At 39.6% G+C, this 18632-nt stretch overlaps 1 protein-coding gene across 9 annotated transcripts in view; it reads right to left on the bottom strand.

Moving 5' to 3' along the window:
- Positions 1-17079, bottom strand: part of LOC105007164 (epidermal growth factor receptor substrate 15) — a 63623-nt gene extending 46544 nt beyond the window's left edge. For 3 of the 9 annotated variants that reach the window (XM_020044848.2, XM_010865989.3, XM_020044850.2), the window contains exon 1: positions 15375-15679. In XM_020044848.2, coding sequence (XP_019900407.2) covers positions 15375-15581 — 207 coding nt within the window. In that variant the 5' untranslated portion in view covers positions 15582-15679. Of the gene's footprint in view, positions 1-72; positions 423-15374; positions 15680-16658 lie in introns of those variants that run through there. The other 6 variants (XM_020044849.3, XM_020044853.3, XM_020044851.2 and 3 more) reach the window with 5 other exon arrangements.
- Between the last annotated feature and the right edge of the window lie 1553 nt (positions 17080-18632).

Raw genomic sequence — 18632 nt, 5'->3', positions numbered from 1 at the left:
GGTTTGTGACTCCCTCCCGCTCTTCCAGATCAAAAATGTGTGAAAAAGCATCTGCTTTAACGTTCTTCTAACCTTGTCTGTAAGACAAGGTAAACTTGTAAGGATGTTGTGCCCCCTCAAGCCACTGTCTCCACTCAGCCAATGCCCTCTTCACAGCCAACAGCTCCCGATCTACTACATCGAAAGAACATTCAACAGAGGTGAGCTTGTATGAGGAAAAAGGCACATGGAATCAACTTAGGGGGCTTACCTTGCCTTTGAGACAGCAATGCCCCGATACCAACCTCTGAGGCGTCCACCTCAACGATAAACGGGGCATCAGTGTTGGGATGTTTCAACAAAGGAGCCAACGTGAATCTACAGCTCTGGAAAAACTAAGAGACCACTACACCTTTTTCTTTCCTTTATAAAAATGTAGAAAATGAAGGTTTTGAGTGAGCAACAGAAGGGTAAAAATTAAGAGACCACTGCAAATTGAAACCTCCTGTTCCTCACTAAAAACCTTCCTTTTCAACTTTTTTGGAAAGTGTAACAAGATGGTCAAGAGTTGCACTCAAGGACTCCAACATCTACTAGAATTCTGTGTTTGTGTTAGCTTTAATTTCATAGCTGAGCCCGTGGCCTATCAGCTTTGCAATTTGTTCTCTACAGATACACTTATACATATATCATTGACTCTTTTTTTTGCTTCACCCTAGACAGTACAATACTTGTCAAACTTTCAAACTCACACCCTTTTTACCAACACCACCCATCTGCTCAGCAAAAAAACCCTCTCCTCTTTAAAGATGGCCTACTTCCTCTCCCGGTTCAGAGGTCGGACACCACAAACAGCGTGTTCTCCCACTGAACCGGAAAAGGTGCAGTGCCACCTCCAGCAGTGGTCACCCACTGTAATTGCAACATAAAACAGAAACCAACACATTTCCACCCCCACAGTTATGTACACGTTGCAATACTCAGCGGCCCAACTTTGCAACTACTTCATATGTCACAAAAGAAAATAAAAAAGTGCAGTGGTCACTTAATTTTTCCTGGAGCTGTAGTCTTCAATAGTTGAAATGCATTGTCGGCCTTCTGATTCCACTTCAATTTCACTGCACCTCTCTTGAGCAGAGACATCAGTGGGGAGGCGATGTGGCTGAAATTACAAATGAATCTCCGATAATAGTTTGAGAAGCCCAAAAATGATATAGCCTGCTGATGGAACACTCATTTCTCATCTTTATTGTACAGCTCAGCTCCCCTAAGCTGGGGGAGTACACCAGACTATCATCAATGTAAACAATAACGAATATCCCTAGCACTAGGACCACCAAATGCCTAGGGCAACTGGTATTTGAGTTTGTAATTAACATAAGACTGCCATTTTGTAAGCTACACTCTCCTTCCATGACTTTTCCTAAATAGGCTTATATTACATTCCGTGAACATTTTATGTTCCGTTGTCAGAATTCTAAACTCACAAAACTATTTAGAGACTGTTTTTTTAACCTGTTTTCCGACTTAATCACCAATAGCCCATGACACTTAGCATTGGTTCCCAAATGGTACCCAGGCGCTAATCCCCCCTCACTGAATGCATGACATCAATGGATGAATGTGCAATACTCCCAGATGAATGACAGAGTCTTGGTTGAATTTGAATGAACTTATAAATGGAATACAATATTTCTATGACCACTCAACAATTTAATTAGGCTATTATTGAGACATAATACAAATGATATAGGCTACTTGACAATTCAACGTATATATCACACTTCACCGTTTTTCAATAGGAGATTTAGCATTCTTGTGTAGGCTAATTCATCATATGGAAATCTAAAATGTAAATCTACATAATTATTGATGAAACGAAATACCAGACATTCTTTAACAATCAGCATTTCAACAAACTTATTACACCATTGCTGTTTTTATTAGGAGAGAAAAACAATATCGCATACAAATTCTATCATCTCTCTTTGAATTTAATTTTATCAAATTTATCGTGTTTATCAACACATCAGCCGTGCTTTAGGCCTATGTTCATGCGGATATCCTTTGATCATAGCAAACTGGTCGATAATGTCTGTTATTTTTCCTTGTACATCATCAAAATGAGGTCAACATGAAAACAAAATGGATTTATTTTTGAATAATTTAAGTGTTGTGTAATTTTCATGTGGTACATTTGTAGGAGCCAATGAATGTTCTTAGAAATAAATGTTCAATGTTATGTGTTTTTTTTTCGTAAGATAAGACCTTCAATACAAACACTTAATTAACTATTTAAAACAAATCTGAAAGGCTTGGTGGTTCTAGTGCTAGCATGTCTCGCAACTCCTGGTTGACAAAGGCCTGAAATACAGACAGTGTGTTCAATCGATCAATCGCGCAATCACCTTCCTGTTGGGTAGGAAGTTGAGTAGCCTGGACCTTAGAGAAAAACTCACCTAAATCCAGATACAGCTCAGGGATAATAGCAACTGCCTCACTAGACGGGCTCTCAATAGTAGTAGTGCCAGCCGTCATTGCCTGGCATGGTTCTTTGCAACTCGGCGACCAGCCTTAAATCTTTCCTCGACCCCACGAGATGTGCAGGTCATGAAGTCGAAGCCAGGGTATACTTAAAACCAATGGATGATGGGCGGAACTAAGTATCTTAAATTTAATGCGCTTGTGATGCCTGGGTTGAACTCTAATGTGAACAGGTGTAGTGCGTAACTCTGCCGGTACCTAAGTATTCAAATAGGAAATATCAGTGTATATCATTACTTGACAAACTTTTTGCTTTATCAGAACATAAGGTTACACTCATGTGTATAAACAAAAGGAGGTATATGGGGTTTGATGGCATTCCCCCTGAACTTTTCTTGACTTTCTTGCAGCTTATCGGGCCCCTGCTATTTGCAATGGAGCAGTACGCAATCCAAAATGGAGCGTTCACGAGAGAAATAAACATGGGAGTGTGCTAACCATTTTACCTTATTGCTTGCATATGCAAGTAGTAAATGTAGGGTATAATGTGTCAGAATGTTGATTTATGGCCCTGGAGGGTGGGACTTCCAGATTGATGTGACAGGTGGGCGGGACATCCGGTTTGTATGGTGGGACTTCCATTGTGACGTGTTCAGGCGGGACTTCAGGAGTGATGTATGCATGTCCGGTGACTTTGTAATTTATGATTACATTGATGTGTCCGTGTTGATGAGCAAACCAGACGAGTGTTATAAAAAATGGGCCTTAGGATGTTAAATTCCCAGGCAATAAATAAGTGTTGTGTCAGCAGTAAGATGTTTGGTGTTCAACAAAAGGGTGCCAGGGGTCCAGCAACTCTATTCTGACAAGTACTACAACAGATGTAAACTTCCATGTTTTACAATGTAACGATTCGATTCGTATCACGATTCGTGGTTGTCGATACGATTCAAGGCAATTATTGGTTCATTTAGAACGATACGATCCGAAACGATTCAGTGACTTGAAATCGATTCAGTAACTTTTTAGCCAAAAATTCAACCAGTGTGACTGAAATAAATCCAAAATCCAATGGGTTATTTCCTAGTATCAATACAATCGATTGATTACATTTTAAAACGATGTTAGATCGATATATGTCGTCCAGAAGGCCAACTTGCTGAGCACAGATCGATGTAGCTGGATCATACAAATATAAATCGATACATCGATGTAGTAGATGGATCGTTACACCCATATCGTACACAATTTTAATCTAACGTGAAGAACAATGACATGCAACCAATGACAAAGTTAAGAGGCGTGACTTGCTGGAGGCGCACCGGCTGCGATGTAAAGACAGTATTTAACCCTGCAGCATCCACAGAAGTCAGCTGTTGTTTTAAGCGCGGAGTATATCGTTTCTGTTGTAAGTACAAGTTATTTTATTTGAAGTAATTGATTTGAATTGTGTTGCAATTACAAACGCTAACAAACGAGACATTTGAACTTTTTAAGAATGTGTAAATCTATTTTACGATTGCGCAATCCATGCATTTTAGCTGTCTTTCATATTGCCTGTTTAAATCTCCGGTTTAGGTTGAGTTGAATTAAACACCATGCGTGTTTGGTAAACACATTTTGGGCCTTCAAATCTTGGTAAGTAGACTTTTGACATTATTGTTAGTCAGCTTTAATTACCTGTATACGCTTTTTAATCCTCGTTGTATTTAGACCAAGTGACCAGCATCTGTGTCAGTTGGACTGGGCGGTTGTGATCTTACACAACCTGAGCAGATATTTTTTGTGTAAGTTCAATTATTTACAGACATTTTTAGTCTTGTACTAAAGTGTTATTAACAATTATGACAATATGCATACAGCTAAACCTTGGTACTCCATTTTTTATTCCAACAGATTGAGGACAGCCCATAATGGATTCAGCTACGGACACCCTACCTTATGGCTGCCCAGTGTGAGGGGATTTTTGTTTCATTGTTTTCTTTCATGCTTGAAAGCTGAAGGTAATACCGTCAACTCATCAAAACTGCGCTGTATGTAAATGTATGTTGGGTACGACAATCTTCATGAAGACAGACACTACAGCTATGTTTACAACCTTGATCACCACGGGTGTTGAAACCGGTATAGCACCAGTCACAGACATAAGACACACCCAGAAAACCCTTCCGATTCATGATGCCATAGAAATGGTTATCATGTAAGTACATAAAGACGGTTCTAGGGTGGGTGTCCTCGCTGTTTTGAAACTTGGTAAAGTGACCATCCCGTGTTCGGTGAAAGACAACAATTTTACACCCTGTAATTGCTTCAAACCGAACAATATCTGTGAATGTCACACAATCATCTAATGCTAAACCAGCGCCCGTATGTAACTCACAACCACAAACCAGGGCCTCAGGATATGTGTACTGCGGGTTCAACATACCCATCAAACAAAAAAAAACATGTAGAATCATTATTCGCATATAAATGTCTTCTTTTTTTTATTGATAGTCTGCTCTAACAACAGTGTTTGAGCTTTACGTCGCAGGTCACCACCCTCACGGTTTTTGACAATTTGTACCACCAGCTCATCAATCATAATCTCAGCATTACTCTGCATAACACTTTCAAGTGAATTACCAAACGTGCGTTCATTGTATTAATCCGCTCTCATGGTCACATGTACGGTCTATCAGAGATTCACCAATCAACTCAATCTGCAGACGATCACCAGGCCTGTGTACAAAGTCTGAAGCTCTAAAAATCAAAAAATCCAAGCCTGCCATAATAATAAATGTATCAACTGTCGTAATTCAACATTGTCAAATGCATTATGTTGTATAACTCTAACATCACCCTCACTGCACTGAGTTTGCATCAGAGAGCTCGAAGGAGAGTCAACTAGATTGTGTGAAAAATGAGGGCTATTAAGCTCGGTTAACAAGCCTTGTATCTGAGGATTGTGTGCATTGCTGTGTAAAAAAGTAACCATTGGTTCATTTGTACTTTGGGGTGTGGTCGATTATGTATAGCTGTTCCTTGTCTGGTCGGTTGTTAGCATTATCTTTCGCCATTTCTCTAGCTTAACGTGTAAATAACGCTCCACTTTTCAGGTTAAAATATTCTAATTCAAACATACATTTACATACAGTGCAGTTTTGATGAGTTGACGGTATTACCTTCAGCTTTCAAGCATGAACGAAAACAATGAAACAAAATTCCCCTCACACTGTGCAGCCATAAGGTAGGGTGTCCTTAACTGAATCCATTATGGTAATGTGCTCTGTATCATCACCAGGCTGTCCTCAATCAGTTGGAATAAAATATTGTGTACCAAGGTTCAGCTGTATGCATATTGTCATAATTGTTAATAACACTTTAGTACAAGACAAAAATGTCTGTAAATAATTAAACTTACACAAAAAGTATCTGGTCAGGTTGTGTAAGATCATAACCGCCCAGTCCAACTGACACAGATGCTGGTCACTTGGTCTAAATACAAAGAGGATTAACAAGCATATACAGGTAATTAAAGCTGATTAACAATGATGTCAAAAGTCTACTTACCAAGATTTGAAGGCCCAAAAATGTGTTTACCATACACGCATGGTGTTTAATTCCACTCAACCTAAACAGGCAATGTGAAAGACAGCTAAAAATGCATAGATTGCGCAATCGTGAAATAGATTTACACATTCTTAAAAAGTTCAAATGTCTCGTTTGTTAGCGTTTGTAATTGCAACACAATTCAAATCAATTACTTCAAATAAAATAACTTGTACTTACAACAGAAACGATATATTCTGTACTTAAAACAACAGCTGACTTCTGTGGATGCTGCAGGGTTAAATACTGCCTTTACATCGCAGCCGGTGCGCCTCCAGCAAGTCACGCCTCTTAACGTTGTTATTGGTTACATTGTGTACGACCTATACAGGCTGCAATGATTCAAATTCTGGATAAAACTTAACTATTTAGTTCTGATGATTGTTGACGTTTGACAACCAAATAGATTAATACTTCCTGTCTGGAAGAACCGCCGTTCTCGTTAGTTATCGCGGCTCAGCCGTGACATCAAGTCATATCATTTTATATATTAACAATAAACTCATCCACTTACATATAAACGCTGGCTATTGTCACCATATCGCCATTAATTTGTTCAACATTTAACAAACACAAGACCAAAATACAGCAATGATGTTTCCTATTATAAAACATTTCTACCAATGTGTGGAAAACAATCTCGCGTTGATCCCAGTTGTACAATTTCAAAAGACGCCTTTCCGAATGTTTTAATTACCTGAAATAACATATCCTGATCTGTCAACGATTCGCCATTGTTCATGCAAATTTATACGCTCCCTTTCTGGTAACTTTGTAACGTTTTGCCATATAATGCAACTTAAAAGTTAATGCTGACTTAAAACAACCATTTTTATTACAAAACTTACCATTGCTCATACATACACATGTACCAAAATCCTTGTTTTTATTTATAACAATATTTTAAAACCCAAACCGCGACACAGTCCACCTATGCGTAATGTGTGGTTGGCCCAGGCCATGACTGTTCCTTTAAAATAATAGCATTGCTCATGCAATGTTTGTTTACTATAGTGCTGTGTTGGACTACAAACTGTGAAATTAGATGATTTTCAACCTGCATATACTACAGTTTGTATTAGTGGTTATTAACGGATCATTACTACAGGGCAGACCTGGTCTGTAATTTTTTTTATTTTAACAGACCATCTCTTGTTAAAATTAAAAATGGGCTGAAACTCTAGAAATCGTAAGTCCCTAACCCCTTCTTTATATCTTACACAAAAAGCATGTCTCCCATGTGTATCTATGTGCTTGTGGAAAAACACCATGTTACACGCACATTGTAAAACATCTGAAGTTTACATCTGTCGTACTACTTGTCAGAATAGAGTTGCTGGACCCCTGGCACCCTTTTGTTGAACATCTTACTGCTGACACCACTTATTTATTGCCTGGGAATTTAACATTCCGGAATCCTAAGGCCCATTTATTATAACACTACTCTGGTTTGCTCATCAACACGGACACATCAATGTAATCATAAATTACAAAGTCACCGGACATGCATACATAATTCCTGAAGTCCCGCCCGAACACACATCACAACGGAAGTCCCACCATACAAACCGGATGTCCCGCCCACCTGTCACATCAATCTGGGAGTCCCACCCTCCAAGGCCATAAATCCCCATTCAGACACATTATACCCTACATATGCAGACGTCAAATAAAGAGCTCATTGAACTTGTTGATCCATTTGCTCTACCAAGACCAGAGTGGATACATCAAATCCAGCTAGGATTCTGATAACATCCATTGCTTAGAGGGAACAGAAATGTAACTGTACACGTTTGTCTTTCTAGATGCAGAGAAAAACATTGATTGCTTTTAATGGGAGTATGTATGATCAGTACTAAAGCAGTTTGTTTCTGGAGATTTTTATATATATATATTTTTTTTTATGTTGTATTTATTGCCTATAAGGCAATGGTCTCCTCTTGGCAAATATATGCTCCCCCAATTAAGCGTTCAAGACGATCATGACAAGGCAGCCTGCTTTTGCTGTTTGCTCCAGCTTTGGAACACTGGTACAGGCCATTCATCTAGTCACCTTTTTAACTATGGTTAAAAACACAGAATATCAAATTCTGTGTTTTTAACCATTTTTATGCAGACCATGCGCTATCATATGTAGGCAATGTCACCAACAATTTACCTACTGCTCCAAACATCTTTAAAATGTTTGACTCAATATCTGGTTACACTGTAAATCTGCACTTATGCTATTAAAAAAAACAGATTTAACCCTGGTTTAAAACTTTAGACATATTGGATTGGATATTTACCCATCCCTTCAACCAAATGTTGTTTTAACCTACAATAATATTTTTCAGTGGACCGATTTGGAACACTGGATTTTTATTCAAAACTAATTGAATGCCTTCATCTCAACTATAAAAATAAATATTGTCCCTTCTGTCAAAGCGCTATTCTTTCTCTGCCACCACCAGAAGGTTACTGCGAAAGACTGCAAAAGTGTCTACATTCATGTGGAATGAAAAAAGGTTCCAAGTAAAAATCTCGAAATTTCTTTGAGCAAATATTGGGGGTGGGGATTACCTCCCAAACTTTAAATATTATTTAAGTTTTTATACTTTGTGATATACTTAGTATATCCACTAAGACCTTTTCTTCTCTAACACCATATCAAAATATGCAAACTGAAAATTTTGCAATTAAGCATCATTCATCAGTATTTCACAATCATAAACAGGAAGTAATGCAGTCAGCACTGAAGGCGTATAAAATGCTGCTTGAAAGTATGTGAACCCCTTTTGCAATTATAGGTTTTAGTGTTCACCATGAGATCTTTGTTTAATCAGAACCATTCATTTTTATATGACATAACAGATTTATAGTAAATGTGAGCACATTAGGCTGAGGACGTCTATACAACCGTCTCAAAAAGATTTGCACTCCATCAGTCTATTGTGTGGCCAATAATTTACAAATGGAAAGTTTTTAACACAAGCAAATGCGAAGTGTACACCCTTCCAAGATACCACAAATTCTGGTTAAAACTCTACCATGCAAAGAAGCAACCATATATAAAAAAGATCCAGAAACTCTGCCGCCTTCTCTGGGCCTGTGCTCATTTAAGATGGACTGAGGCTAAATGAAAAACTGTCCTGTGGTTTGGCAAATTAAAATTTGTAATTATATTGAGGAATCATGGATGCCACGTCCTCCGGAGGAGAAGAGGGACTATCTGGATTATTATCAGTGACCAGTTCAAAAGCCAGCATCCATGATGTTATGGCAGTGCTTTAGTGCACATGGCAAGGGTGACTTACACATCTGTGAAAGCACAATTAATGATGAACAATATACAGCTCTGGAAAAAGAGACCACTGCAAAATTATCAGTTTCTCTGGTTGTACTATTCATAGCTATGTGTTTGAGTAAAATGAACAGTTATGTTTTATTCTATAAACTGCTGACAATAATACTCCCAAATTCCAAATAAAAATATTGTAATTTAGAGTATTCGTTTTTAGACTCCTAAATGTTATATCCCTTGCTCCAAAGGAAGTTGCAGTAAATGAATTAATCTCTGATCATAAACTAGATGTTATTGGCTTGTGTGAAACATGGCTAAAGCCTGATGAATTTACTGCCCTCTACGCCTGGCTATACTAGTGATCATATCCCCCATGCATCCCAAAAAAATATTTATGACAGTAAATATAAATGTACTCTTAATTAAACACATCACTGGTTTTCATTATTTTGAAGTTTTACTCATAAAAGTTAACCAGGCTGATAAATCGTTTTACATAGTACTATTTACAGGCCCCCCGGGCCATACACAATGCTCCTTAATGAGTTTCCAGAATTCTTGTCTAACCTTGTAGTCATGGCAGATAGTATTCACATTTTTGGTGATTTCATTAATCATATGGAAAAGTCCAATGACCCTCTTCAAAAAGCCTTTGAAGCCAAAATTGACTCAATGGGTTTTATCCAACATGTCTCAGTTACGCACTGCCACAATCATACCTTAGATTTAGTCCTGTCACAAGAAATAGATATTGTAGATCTAATAATTTCCCCCCAAAATCCTGGAATATTGGATCACTGTCTTATTACATTTAACAGTTAAAACAAGAAATACATTAGCTCCGCAAACAATACGTTTCAAAATCCATACTATAAATTCTAGGACTAGAAATAGATTTCTTGATGTTTCTTGATAATCTCGCACATCAATGACAATACCGAAAAGTACTCACATCTGCTTGATCAGCTTATTTCTCCAACCTGATTGAGGTGAATAAAAACAATTTCTCTTCGATACAGCTGCACAGTTAACAAAAAAACAACGCTTAGCAAGTGAAGTTGGTCTTCACTTTAGCTGTAATGAATACATGAACTACTTTGATGAAAAGATCATCACCATTAGAAAACAAATAACTGACTCCTCCTTAAATAGTTGTAGTCCCCAAAATCTCAGTTGTCCTGAGAAAGTCCTGAACCTTCCTGACCAGCTGTCAATGGGGACACTTGCATTTTTTTTATCCCATATCGCTGTTCGTAATTTTTATGGACAGAATTTCTAGGCACAGCCAGGGGCCGGAGGGTGTCAGGTTTGGGGACCACACGATTTCGTCTCTGCTTTTTGCGGATGATGTTGTCGTGTTGGACCCTTCAAGCCAGGACCTTCAGCATGCACTGGGACGGTTTGCAGCCGAGTGTGAAGCGGTGGGGATGAAAATAGTACCTCCAAATCCGAGGCCATGGTCCTCAGTCAGAAAAGGGTGGCTTGCCCACTTCAGGTTGGTGGAGAGTGCCTGCCTCAAGTGGAGGAGTTTAAGTATCTAGGGTTCTTGTTCACGAGTGATGGATGGAACGGGAGATTGACAGACAGAGCGGTGCAGCTTCTGCAGTAATGCGGTCGATGTATCGGTCTGTTGTGGTGAAGAAAGAGCTGAGCCGCAAGGCGAAGCTCTCGATTTACCGGTCAATCTACGTTCCTACTCTCACCTATGGTCATGAGCTTTGGGTCATGACCGAAAGGACAAGATCCCGGATACAGGCGGCCGAAATGAGCTTTCTCCGCAGGGTGGCTGGGCGATCCCTGGAGCTCAGAGTAGAGCCGCTGCTCCTCCACATCGAGAGGGGTCAGCTGAGGTGGCTTGGGCATCTGTTTTGGATGCCTCCAGAACGCCTTCCTGGGAAGGTGTTCCGGTCCCGTCCCACCGGGAGGAGACCCCGGGGAAGACCTAGGACACGCTGGAGGGACAATGTCTCCTGGCTGGCCTGGGAACGCCTCGGTGTCCCCCCAGAAGAGCTGGAGGAAGTGTCTGGGGAGAGGGATGTCTGGGCATCCCTGCTTAGACTGCTGCCCCCGCGACCCGGCCCCGGATAAGCGGAAGATGATGGATGGATCGCTCGACACATTTATTACATTTGTAATGAGTTCTAAACCCACAAATTGTCAAATAGACCCGATTCCAACAAAATTAATTAATGAGCCATTTCCGGTGCTAGGTCAGCCAATGTTGAACATAATAAATTGCTCCCTTTCCTCCAGATGTGTACCAAACTTACAAAAAATTGCAGAAATTATGAAATGCTCCAGTCCTTCTGGACCTTCTAATGGCCTCTAATGGCCGCATCCATCCTGTTGCTTCTTGATCTTAGTGCTGCTTTTGACACTATTGATCACTCCCATCTCTTAGAGAGACTGGAAACCCGTATTGGGCTACGTGAACATGTTCTAGTCTGTTTTAAATCTTATTTATCTGAAAGATATCAGTATGTATGGATGGAATATCCTCAATTCAAAGGTATGTTTTGGTGTTCCTCAAGGCTCGGTTCTGGGCTCATTATTATTCTCACTAAATATGGTGCCTCTGGGTGTACATCACAATGTACATTTTCACTGTTAAACTGATGACACACAGTTATATATTTCGATGAAGCATGGAGAAGCCCCAAAATTAGCTACTTTGGAAGCATGCATTTCAGATATTAGGAAGTGGATGACAGAAAACTTCTTGCTCTTAAACTCAAGAAAAACAGAAATGCTCATTTTAGGAACCAAGAAACAAACATTTATTATTATTTATTTTTTATTATATGTATTAATATGTTCACCCGGCACAACCAGAAGAGGAAGGGTCACCCCTCTGAGCCCGGTTCCTCTCTAGGTTTCTTCCTAAATTTCGGCCTTTAAATTTTTTTTTTCCTAGCCACTGAAATTCAACACTACTGTTGTTTGCTCCTTGGGATTTAAGGCCAGGTGTTTTGTAAAAGCACTTTGTGACAACTGATGTAAAAAGGGCTTTATAAATACATTTCATTGATTGATTGAATAACCCTGATTTTTTTATCACAGCTTTCTTGGCATGCTCTCCACCAGTCTGTCACATTGCTGTTGGGTGACTTTATGCCACTCCTGGCACAAAAATTCAAGTAGCTCAGCTTTGTTTGATCGCTTGTGACCATCCATCTTCCTCTTAATCAAATTCCAGAAGTTTTCAATTGGGTTCAGGTCTGGAGTTTGGGCTGGTTATGACAGGGTCTTGATCTGGTGGTCCTCCATCCACACCTTGATTGACATGGCTGTGTTGCATGGAGCATTGTCCTGCTGGAAAAAACTATTATTAGACTTGGGGAAGATTGTCAGAGCAGAAGGAAGCAGGTGTTCTTCCAGTATAACCTTGTACTTGGCTTGATTAATGTGTCCTTCACAAAGACATATCTGCCCAATTCCAGCTTTGCTGAAGCATCCCCAGATCATCACCGATCCTCCAAATTTCACAGAGGGTGCGAGACACTGTGGCTTGTAGGCCTCTCCAGTTCTTCATCTAACCATTACACGACCAGGTGTTAGGTAAAGCTGAAAATGTGGCTCGTCAGAGAAGATGACCTTACTCCATTGCTCTACAGTCCATTCCTTATGGTCTTTTGCAAACTTCAGCCTGGCTCTTCTTTGCTTCTCAATGACAAAGGGATTTTTTCTCACTATGCACAACTTCAGCCCTGCCCCTAGGAGCCTGTTTCGAACCGTCTTCGCCGTGCACTTCTCCCCAGCTGCGGTTTGCCATTCTTTTTGTAGGTCACTTGATGTCATCCTACAGCTGTTAAATGACATTCTAATGAGTTGACGGTCATCTCGGTCAGTCAACAGTCATTTTCGCCCTCTGCCAGTCTGTAGCTTTGTTGTCCCCAATGTCTGTTGCTTGACTTTGTTCTTATGAACCGTCATCTTTGAACTTTTCAGGATGGAAGCAACCTGACGCTCACTGTATCCCTCTGCCAATAAAGCCAGAATTTAACCCTTCTTTTCCACAACTATTTTGTCATGCTGAAGTTATTTCTTTATTCAAATTACCTTTGAGGTACTACTTGTACTGTTTTTGCCATCTAGGTGGTCCTATTGCAAGAGGATAGTGATGACCACAGCAGTGGTTTTTATACTTTTCCTTGTTAAATTAGATTTGGTTCAGGTAATCACCTAATCGGTACCTCATTAAGTAAAATGTGGTGTGCCTGTGTTGGAATTTAACAGACACTGCAATGGAATGGCTGCCATACATGTAGAGATGCTGACTTAAGAAAAATTCTTAATTAAAAACTCTTGATTTTTTCCAGACCTGTATAGGTTTTGGAGCAAAATACGGTGCCATCCAGACAACGTATTTTTCAGGGAAGGCCTTGCTTATTGCAGCAAGACAATGCCAAACCATAGTGCACATATTACAACAGCATGGCTTTGCAGTAAGAGTCCAGGTGCTAAACTGGCAAGAATCTCTTGCGATTTTGTAAATGGACACTTTCTTTCAAAATACAATGAAAATATGGTGCTTTATGGGTGGATATGTAGGGGGAGTGCATTTTGTATAAATGTTATAAATCTATAAACCTATTTGTGTTATCTAATAAGAGAGAAAACTAACTGTTAAATTACTTTATATACACACACTTTCAACTCTTCAACTGCTGGCGCATTGCACTTTGAGGGTTCTATTTTCAGCTGTAAAGACTTTAGAGATATATTATTTTCATTACTACTCAAAACGTAAAAAGTAAAAAAAGGTAAAATATTGCTATAGTAACTCCGATCTGCACGTAAACCTGGAGAAAATTCCGAAAATTCACTCAACACAGCATATAGTAATCAAGTCTGGAAAAGATTAAATCCCTTCAAGCTCATTCTAAGATGTCAACTGGATACCAAGTAGGGTCATTACTATAGCCTGTTCACAAAGATACAATGCTAAGCTAACTTGAAATCTCTCATACCAAATCTGACAATGGATGAGATACAGGTTCTTCTCTTGAGTCACTTTCACAATACTATGATAAATCCATCATACATGTAATACCGTTGTGCATTAGAAGTAGTTCATTGTGCACTGTAACATTGCAGCTATTTGACAGTAGAAAAAACGAATAGATCAGAGCCTGTATTTACAAATGACTTAATCCTAGATTAGCATTTACTTCACTGGGCCTGAATTTTGAATGCAGTACAAATCTGCAATCTCTAACTGTGACCTAGAGTGGTCCAGTGGTTTAATCTGCTGCCTATGTTGCAAATGTACCATTGCAGCATGGGTTCAGAAAACACTCCTCTCTCAATGTCTCTATCAAATAACACACAATATGTCTAAAAATGTATCTTAATCTCACTGAGAGATTATTTCCTGTCACAAGGCCACTGGTATTTTATTTGATTATGTCCAGGAAGCCTTTCTGAAGAATATTGCTGTCAGGGGGATACAGAGCTACATCCCAGGTTATTGCCTGGTTACTAAAATAGAATGTAATACATCAACATCGCAGCGACATCCCAGCAGGAATCCAGACAGGCAGTGTGTGTTCACCAGGTACTGTCATTTAAATAATGATGCACTTTCTTATTATTCTGGCATAGGTATTCCTATGATGATGAAGGATTGCCGTAGACAAAATCTGATCTCACAGAACTCTGCATACATTTGTCTCTGTGAGTACAGAGCACTGGAATTTTGAGATATGGAAAGGAAAATCAAATATGGTCACTTAAGACTGATGCCCTGAAGGACGATATTCTTGTACTTAAATATATACACACCTTTCTAATCCTTGTACATAGAATAACACACCACCCTCTCAGCTAAATCATCTGTTTCAAACAGACTTAATGTGAGGTGCCATCACTAAAGCCATGTCTTCAGTCTTCCCGGACTGATCAAGAGGCATCTAAAAAGGATTGCGCATTACACATACATACATACCTTAAGACGTGAGACATGATATCCCACGCACAAACAAACATACATGCACAAACACACAGTGTGAAGGATATATAAAATGTGCCGACTTACTCTGATTTCTCCAGTCTTCTGAATGACACAATCATCATGTTCCACAAAGTCCTGGTTCCTGAGGGGTAAGCAGAGAAGACAGGAATGTTTGAGGAGAGACGAAACTAACGATGCGCCTCTCCATCCTCCTTTTCCTCCATCTACATCTCCTCCCCTTTCTCTCTTGCCTTCTTCCCCAGCCTCTAATGCCATACCATCCATTGTCATCAGTATGTCAGTGGAGCAGATGTGGAAAAACTGTATAGCTGACGTCTTGTCTATGCATGGGCACTAAGCAGTAAAAGCGTGAGGACAGAAAGGGAGGGAGAGTACCGAGTGTACTGAGCATGTGCAGAGGGTTTGAGAGTAGATGGGGTATGAGTCAGAGAGGGAGGGATCAGAAGGAAAAAGCAGTCATATTTTTTTTCCACGGTAGCCTATAAAAAATGTGTCTGTTCATGACAAGGGTATTACCTCCTCCCCCATCTACACTTGCTCATACTCCTTCTCACACTATCATACTACCTCTCCCTTCATCTCTCCTCTCCAATCACGATCCAGCTATCCCCCATACCTGATTCAGCATTGTGAAGGGTTAAAAATCGCAGTAAATAATAGGAACTTGTAATTTCTCAAGGACAAACTGATGGCCACAATGTGGGAGAAATTACTAGTTTATTAACCATTTGGCTGACAGTTCATAGTATTACAGTATTATCTTACCCTGTATTAATCCCATGTTGTCTCTGCCAATGACTGTTCAGCTGCAGAGGTATAGGCTATTATATGTGCTGTGACTTTCCAATTTGAAACCTAACAGGCCAGTGAAAATCTCCAGGCTCAGAGGGCTGTGTAGTTAAATAGCCTCATTTGGGAATTACTATAACATTAATCTGACTGCCCTGTCAATGATACTGGTCACTGAAAGCATCTGAAGACCCATCTTGCAGTTAAATATAATATAGTTTGATGAAAATATGGTATGATTTGCCCTAGTCTGCACTGCACCTGTTTCTGTAAAAAAATAAAATAAATCAATATCCAAGGAAGTTGAATGTGTATATTCTAGTGGTGATTTTAAAACACTATTTATTAAATAATTACATCTACTAAATTGTAGCATGACGGGCATCCATTCATTGCAGTTACAATGAAAAGTAAAAGGACCAGTTCTTGTATGATACTACGATCATTGAGAAACTGCTGTACATTGAAATGTTAACCTCTTTCTATTATAGACGATGGGTCAATACGTGTACAAGGCGGTTATCGTCAGTTAAGCATTTCCTGTGTCTCATTACCAACCTCACACTGCAGGGTGCCCGTTGCCTTGGTGTCCGCAAGCAATCCAGTAGAAAACGCATCATCTCTGCGGTACTTGTTCTCCCATCGCATCCCCAGGGACCCAAGTAGCTCTTATCTGCGGTACCGTGCACAAGGTGGGATCCCAAAGCGATTTCCAAGGAGGTTTTGTCAGTTCGGTTGTTTTTTTTAAAACTGGGTTTTCAAGTAGCCTACATTCGCGTATCTCCTAGATTTCACATTTTTGTCTTGACTCTTTCGACTCGATCCTTGAGAGGTAGCAGATTTTATATCACGTGGGGGAGTCACCTCTGAGACTGTCGGATTAAAGAGTTGTCCAAACATAATTTAGCTTCGTTTAAATGCGTACGGTGCTAGACGACAGAACCTACACAGCCCTTGGTATAGTACAATCGGACTAATTGCTGACATAGAGGCGATTGTGTTGACACAAATGTGCAGGACGGCAGATAAGGCTCAAATCTATTGAATAGTTATTGGACGCTGACTGATACAAAAATCCACTTTGAATAAACAGTAACTTCAGCACTGAAAAATACATTCTACTCTTAGCGCTGTCATAGTGTTTGTGATCAAAGGGGGAAAGGGGAGATAACCGGTTTATTTTTGGAAGAAACATTTAAAAATAATCTGCCTGGAAATAGATATATGGAGTGATTGAAGTAAAAAAAAAAGAAACAAATTACAAATGTAAACGGGGTGTATAGCCCCTAGCTACCAACAACAGGTTAAAAGGGAAAGAATGTGGTGATGCCCATTAGGTGTAACCAGGTAGTACAGGGACAGACCCCACCCGTGACTATCAACAACAGGTTGAAAGGGAAAGAATGTGGTTATGATGCCCATTAGGGGTATGGGCGATAACGAAAAATTTGGGTTTGATCTGATACCAAGTAATATAGGACCAGAATCGCTGATATCAATACCAATACTTTTTATTAAGTAGGCTAAATCTTAATAAATTTTCATTAAATTATTTTTAATCATTGTGAGTGGTATAATTTCTGCCACTGGTGGAGTTTTGTAAAAAAGTGCTACATAAAGATATGAAGCAAGGTTTATTTGAATGTCATAATAAAGTCTATATTTAATCAGTCTGCTTAAGTAAACAGCTAATGATGACCAAATACAGTTAGTAATTTATGTATGTACCATTAATGTAACATTAACCAATGCTGAACATCTGATTTAAGTAAAATATACATTTCACTACTATATATACCTGGATATTCCTTGCCTGTCTGAAATGAACTCTGTCTCGGTGTCATGGATCTGTCTGAGGCATTGCCCTCCTCCTAAATTGGTAGTGTTGCCACCGTAGCGAACAACCTTCCTACATACATTGTAGTTTGAGATATTTTCATGTACAGCTGTGAAATATCCCCACACAATGTTCCTCTTTCGTTCAGCCATGGCATAGATGCATACAATGTGTGTAGACCTGATCTTGGATTGGCGGTTGGCACAGGTATTCAGGGTCCGCACCATGGCGTGCTGTGCGTGTGCGACTCCTATGTTCGTTGCATGAGTGCACAGTCACAAGCAACAGCAGTAGAGCTGGAGAAGCACTTTTAACGACAACGGAACGTTGTTTGCACACAGTGACAGTTCTACTCTTTGATTAAATGGGTACAACCTAGAACCAAAAAACTGAAACTGGTATCGATCCTATTGATGCTAGAATCGATCTACAAAAACGAGACATAGTATCTGTAGTATCGATATTTTGGGATTGATCCGCCCATTCCTAATGCATATTCTGTTGGATGTTGTGTAGTTAGCCAGGGTCCACTTGTGGAGCAGCTAGCAACACATTACAAGACGCTGCTGTAGTAGGCGTCTGTGACTGCATGTTATAACGGCGTGAAGCAGCTGGGGGCAAACAGAGTCTATTAGGCTAAATTTTTATGGGATAGGGGGCTATGTCACAGTTTTACTGTGTTTGGTTGAAACAGA

The sequence above is a fragment of the Esox lucius genome, chromosome 3 (assembly GCF_011004845.1).
Source record: "Esox lucius isolate fEsoLuc1 chromosome 3, fEsoLuc1.pri, whole genome shotgun sequence".
In the NCBI taxonomy this organism is placed as follows: Eukaryota; Metazoa; Chordata; class Actinopteri; order Esociformes; family Esocidae; genus Esox; species Esox lucius.
The sequence above is the reverse complement of the archived record's forward strand: the minus strand, read 5'-3'. Positions and strand labels throughout refer to the sequence as shown.